Raw genomic sequence first — 7,024 nt, forward strand, 5'->3', positions numbered from 1 at the left:
ATGTTTAATTTCCTAATACTGTAAGGCAAATAATTCCTTATATTTGACAATAATTATTTCTAAGATGTTTTATTCTTACATTTTTCCTGTGTTATACATTTTTGCTTCTTATGTGAGCCAGAGACATTATTATTTAACAGGAAATTATTTAAGAATTTTCCGTAAAAATGTGCGCCAGTTTCACTTACAAGTTCAACACAGAAACAAAGATATAAATATAAGTTAAAAGTTTATTTCATTGAATGAACTAAGAACTTTTAAAACATATCATTGAGGTAGACATTCCGATTCAGCTGTCTTCGATTTTACAGGTAGTTGTTGATGCTTTTAATGAATCAAGGCGCTGCCTTTGTAGTTCACAGCGACATGGTGGGCGGGAGCAGCAAGGACAGCTGCGTGTACTGGAGCTACATGGCTGATTTTGGCAACAGCTGGAGCGTGGTGGAGAAGGGCACCATGGTGAGCGATAGCAGCTGAATGATGAATTACTCCAGCGTGGTGTCCCAAAACTGGAGCTGCATGATGGACAACAGCAGCAGGAGCAGCGTGATGGACAACGGCAGCAGGAGCAGCATGATGGACAATGGCAGCAGGAGCAGCGTGGTGTATCTTGGAGGAGTAAGATACAGAGTGTCCTCCATGGTGCAAAGCTGGTGCAACTACAGCCTGGTGGGCAAGTGGTGCAGCATGAACAACAGAGTGGTGGACCACAGGTGCGATGGCATGAGCTGCGGGAACAATGGAAGCTCCATGGTGGATTTCACTGGAATAGGCATGTCCTTTCACTGCGGGTCCTACTATGGCTCTGTGTCCGAGATATACTGAAGGGGCGGCTGTGCAAGCAGCAGCAAGAAGCAGTACGGTTGCCTGCGAAAGAAGGAGATAATTGTATTATATTATTTTAACTACTGTTTCATCTTCTAAATTTCCCTTCAAGTCCATGATTCTGCAACAAATAAAAAGCTGCGTAAGATAATAATTTGTTGCATTCCTATAAACATACTCAATTAATACTTAGAACAAGGAAATCAAAACTAGTATCAAATAAGATAAGCATATCAAAATTTAGCTTCTATTCCATAATTTAATTTTCCTGCATTTTTATTTTTAAGTTCATTTTATTATCCATATTTCAAATGGTTGTTGTCGTACAAAAATTGATAGTAGTGTGTCATTGTTCTTTCTTCCTTTATTTAGTACATAAGGTACCAAAAAAAAAAAAAAAAAAAATCGGAAATTTTCAGTTTAACTTGCTAGAATCAATAAATTTTTAAAACAAGCTGGAGTTAATAATAGAATAGACATTTCTAGAATTTTATTACAGTAAGCTTTTCAGATTTTCTGTGTCTAATTTATGTGCATTTACTAACTGTAATAATTATAGACTAAAAATCTTTTCTGAATTTTTCTAACAGAAGGAAATAAATATGACTTAAATTTATCTTAGAATTTAATCTTAGAATTCTAAGAATTTTTTTAAAAACATTTCATAAAATACATTATGCTACCCATTTGAACTCTCCTTTTGTTTAAATTCATGGCACACCGAAAACTCCACTATTGTTATAAAAGCATCTGATGGTTATTAAAAATGCAAAGATTTTATTATTTAAAAAGCTCAAGATTCTATCTGAAAGTGCATGATCTCAAATTTGAATAACTTTGGATCTCAAACATGAAGTTTATCGTGATTCCAAAAAGAGTTATTTTTTGGTAATTTTTCTAATTTTTATATATATTAAAAATAAAAATAAATATATGCTGAGAAATAAAAATAATTAAAATAAGATAAAACATCTAATAAACAAAAATTGGGAACAAATCTAATAAACAAAAATTGGAATTTAAACTGCATAGTACGCAAAGAGCGATGTAAGTCAATCCCGTCCCCCCCCAAAAAAAACAAATTTGAAGAATACTTTGCAATTGCATTCTTATTTTATAACAGGCAGCTGTAGATGCAGAAACTTGTGGAATTTTACTGTAATAACATTTTTATTAAATATTGATGTTCCATTTTTAAGAGCTTTATGGGAAAAAATACAGTAATCCTTATTTGTTTCTCATCAACTTCTTTTACTTCTGAATTCCCCGGTTTTCTCTATTAATTCTCAACTTCTACGATGCATCTGCGGACCTTAGCACTTACTAACAAAAAGCTTAAGAATCATAGAATCATTTAGCACTATGGTATAGAAATTTTCTGCATCAATCTGTCTGTAGTTTATACATTAATATTTTAAAGCTGATTGCGGGTTATGAATGTAATCTATTAGTTGCTTGCTTGTATTCTAAATCATTACATACGTTTCTAAATCCTTTAATTCATCCATATTCATAAAATTAGATAATCTTAATTTATGGAATTAGATCAAGAGTTATTGCAGAGATATATAACTGTATTGCTACTCATTTCAGGATTTTTTTTTTTTTTTTAATTATCGAACAAGTACATACAAGAAAATTTACTGTAATAATGATTTTATCGCAAGATTAGTATGTCGAGTAACACGAGTGTTTCCCAATTAAGAACTCATCTTGACAACTGTAACTGAATATAAATAAAAGAATTAGCTTATATGCAAATAAGAGACATTAAAATTCATACATGACATTAAAATTCATAATAGCTCTTTAAATTTAAAACTGAAAATGATAGCTAAAACAGAGACTATTATATAATAGACAGATAAGAACAGATTTATATTTTGCGCTCGTGTGCAAAGATAATGATTTTGTATGAAATCAAAGTCACATTTGATTCTGTCTGAAAAAAATGATATTGCAATATAATAAGAATGTAGCATCACGTTCTTGACGAATTTTCATAGCTCATAGATGGACGTGATGCGGTGTGTATAATGTATAATACTTAAGCATTTTGTTGTGTAATTGGAATTAATACAAAAATTTACAAATATTTACAAATATTCTGCTCTGATGGGGAGTAATTTTTAAAAGTAGCAACTTTCATTTAACTGATTTTCGTTATTTAATAATGAAATTGTTTAATGCTAAAAAATTACAAGATACTGTTTGACTGACGTTCTTAACTGTTCATTAAAATTTTTTCGAACCGTTGTGTTTAGAACTTTCAGCTGTTAGTTACTTAGAAAATAAATTTCCTTTAGTAGCGCATAAGTAATATTAGGAGTAACATCAGTATTCCGAGCTAGCTTCTTTTTAATCATTATTTTTTTAAATCCATTACTTTGAGTGATGCTTTATAGCAGCTTTCCTCAAACTATAGTCCTCCTAGATTTCCAAAAAGACCAAAAATAAAACTCCTATTAAATGCTTATACCGTATCTCAGCTAAACATCTGAGAATCTTGAAATTACGCATGGCAATCGTCTATCACTTTTTATCCCAAGACGGATATTTTATGACCAGTTACCCTCAGAGCTTAATTTCTAAAATCAGAAGTGCCGAAACCCTTTTGGAAGGTCCTCAGCAAGAAGTGGGGAAATAAATAAATAAAGCAACAAATAATTAAAATAATTAAATTAAAATTAAAGTACAATAAAGATATAAATAAAAATTCAGTAAATTATTAAATGAATGGTAAATAATTAAATAAAAGAAATAAAATATCGAACCTCATTTTATTTGGTGCTCCAAATGGACTTAACAGTTTCATACAAAAACTAAGAAATAGCTCAGCCAGACCTCCAGCTGAATTTAAACCCTAAAATATACAGTATTTAAAAATTTTATGGGGAGATTATTTAATTATTAATTACTATTTAAATGGGGAGAGGATAATACAACTCCTTTCCAAGGCACCAGTAGAAAAAAGTAAAACGAAAAAAGCTTCGCTACTGAAAATAGAGAGAGTACTAGAAAAAATATGAGAGTATGGAAAGAAATTTTAATGGAAAATTGTAGCTTCGAAAACAAAGAGAAAAGAGTCCAGTGCTTTCTGACCGAGATGTTGTGCCAATATAATTCTAGCTGTCAAGCGGAATGTGACTGGGCAAAAAACTTTTCCCAAATCCGATCCGATGACAACATGAGAATAAATGTGTCTGCATAAGTTAAAAAAGTCTGCAGGAACTCTGCAGCACTGGACGTAGAATACCAAGGTAATCACTGTTAATACTTTAAGAAAACATTTTATTCGTCGCTTTCATAAATTTATTGCACTACCTGGAGAATAAGCCTTTGACATGTGAATGGTGCTTTTCTTTCTTTAAAGGTTTTAATCTCCGTCAAAATGTCTGTTGTCCAGAGAAAGATAGGCATGAATTCGTTGTAATCTGTTTTAAAGGTCTGTTTATTTTTAAAATAAAATTTGTCTGCTGAAACTGTATTTCACTTACATAAAAGAAGTACTGACGTTCTTTTATTTAGGGCTACTGTGCGCTCTGCTAAAATTACGGTTTACCTCAGAGACTGAGAAGTAGACGCAATTTAAGGTTTAGTTACCCTTCTCACGGGCTTGCCACTCTAGCCTTAGCAACAAAAGAGGGATTTAAAGATCTATAACTATAGTGCTTCTCACCAGGATACTTCCAAATATAGAACAGCTGTACCAGCTGTAGAATCGGCAGGCTCATACATCTCATTAAGTATTATATGTAAGTATCAATAATATTTAATTCATTTTTAGTTAATAAGATAAAGATCATCCAAACTTTTACAGCCTTGAATTATTAAAAACAAATTAAAATTTTCTTTTATTTCTTTAACATAAAATTTAATGCATTTTAATTTATTTTGCTTTAAAAATATAAGTATACTGATAGTAGCGTATGATAAAAAATTATGATCGTAGAAAAGACTAATTTGTAAAGTGATCTGCACTTGAAAAAAGTTTGAGAAACGTTGCTCGCTGAGAAGATGAAGCTGTATCATAAATATAAGAAGATAAATATTTCCTTTCTAAGGGGAGTATAAAAATAATTCTCTGAAAATTATTGTCATACTATGACATCTATATAAAGCATAATATATTATAGAACTTACCAAGTGAAACATCTTCGATTGAGCTGTAGGTCTTCTGATCTACGAGTTAACAAGAAAAGCTTATGTTCCAATCGGAAATAGGATCGCCTTATATATCCGACATTGAATCCAAATTCTTGCAAAGACAGCAAAAGTGTTTAACACATACAACACGGAGGTGTTTTTGATCTAGGTCAAGTACACTTCATTTTGGGACTTTCTCCATCGCTCCAGTTTATCTGACACTTAGACGTAAGGCCACGCCGAATATGCCCTGCAGGCAGAATAGCCAATTTCTTTTTATTCTTTTCTTCTTTTTTTCTGAAGGTGAACCCCGCCTTATCCCCCGTTTGCACCGCTATTGTTGACGGAAACACTGAAGATCATTAAGGTCGCTTATCTTTGCGATAATTTCTCATTCTTCGCGTGGATCCATTGAACAGAACACCTTCGTTGCAGTACATTCTTTGCAGGAACTGACCCTAAAGTAAAGAATTTATTAATGCGAAGGTTGTTAAGGTGTGGTCCATAACGTATCTACGATAGGGAAAAAATTATCTGCCAGGAATTTGATGGTGGACGTAAACCCCAAAAAGCTACTTGGAGACATCTCTGTGCGACTCTTGTGTAACCCTTTGAAGAGATGGGTAAGGTTTTCCCTTAATGTGTTGAGAAAGTAGAATTTTGAAAAAGCTCTCTATATAAATGCATATTTATGTAAACAAACTATTCAAAGTTATTAAACGTTTTGGAAGACCTGTTGTGAATAAGAAAACAAAGCGATCTCTTCAGTAATTCAGTTAAAGAGTCTGTTTCTAAATAAAAAATTAAAAAAAAAATAAATAAATAAAAAAAAAAAAAAAATTCTATTTGCAGTTTCAGTTTTGAGTCAAACCAGAAAATCGAAATTTCAGAGGCTGCTGTTCTAATATTACTCAGGGAAAAAAAACCCAAAAGTTTTCAGGAATGAATTAGGGCAGATATCTCAAACTCAAATTTCATACGGGCCGAGTAAATAATCTGAACCGCAATTATTTTTTACAAAATCAGTTTTTTTAACTAAATTTCTAATTTTTCCTACTAAATATTCGTCAAAACGTACATAAACAGAAGTAACAGTAACAATCTTGAAGCGAAGGAAAAACTTCACATTTATATTTATTTTGTGAATTTATATTTATTTATTTTTTGAAATCTAAAGGGGAATATGAATCTTTCCAGTAAAGAATTTTCTTCCTCGAAATTATTAACACTTTGTAATTCAAATGTATTAACAGCTAAATATTAAACGTTCAGACTGAGATTTATTTCAAATAATTCTAATATGTTGAATTAACCAATAAATAATATTTAACTTAAACAAAAAATAAATAAATTACGAAAACTTTCCAAATGGCACAAAATTTGAGAATAATTAACCTTTTTTCCTCTTTATTTAATTAAGGCAACCTCTTTTCTTTCTTTCTTTATTAAATTTTTCTTTTACGTAGCAGTATTCAGCACTATTTCATCTATTTATAAAAGAAGAGGAAAAATAGACGCATAGAATAAATAAACAAGCTAAATTTTTGACTGAAAATACTTGTCAACATTTATAAAGATTCAAGAAAATAAGTACACAAAAAGTAGCTTGTTAACTTGATAAATTTACCTAAATTTCGCAGTCGTAACCCTAACGAGGTCTCTGTTCATGGTGATCCTGGGCGCACACCATCTTAAGTTCACGTGAAATTAAGATGAAACTCACCCAATACTGAAAGTGAACATTCGTGTGCAGAGAGAACGGTTGGAATTTTCATGTAACCAATTTAACATACTCATATCCCTGGGAAACTCTTCTTTGTATAAGTACTTTAAATAGTATGCATATCTCATGTCACTTGACTTGAATACATCTTTCATGAAGTTGTGTAAAATCTATTTAACAAGAATTTTTCGCCATATTGTCATGATTTTTGAAATCAGCTGATAACTTGTCATGCTTTACTTCTCGGTGAAGCTAGATAAAAGCTTCCGTTCTATTACTGAACGTGGGAGGCATGTTATTCGTTATTTTTAGAGAGCTCCACTATCCTGT

At 31.5% G+C, this 7,024-nt stretch overlaps 1 protein-coding gene across 1 annotated transcript; it reads right to left on the reverse strand.

Annotated features, from left to right (window-relative positions):
* Positions 1–212: 212 nt before the first annotated feature.
* Positions 213–5,126, reverse strand: LOC118201123 (uncharacterized). Its single transcript, XM_035373159.2, has 2 exons — positions 4,969–5,126; positions 213–867 (listed from the first exon to the last, which is right to left on the reverse strand). Exons 1-2 carry the CDS (start codon positions 4,978–4,980, stop codon positions 328–330), a joined length of 552 nt encoding a protein of 183 aa, XP_035229050.1. The 5' UTR covers positions 4,981–5,126; the 3' UTR covers positions 213–327.
* Between the last annotated feature and the right edge of the window lie 1,898 nt (positions 5,127–7,024).

This window comes from Stegodyphus dumicola, chromosome 1 (assembly GCF_044657685.1).
Source record: "Stegodyphus dumicola isolate Sdum_Otavi_A_Nest chromosome 1, ASM4465768v1".
Taxonomy (NCBI): domain Eukaryota; kingdom Metazoa; phylum Arthropoda; class Arachnida; order Araneae; family Eresidae; genus Stegodyphus; species Stegodyphus dumicola.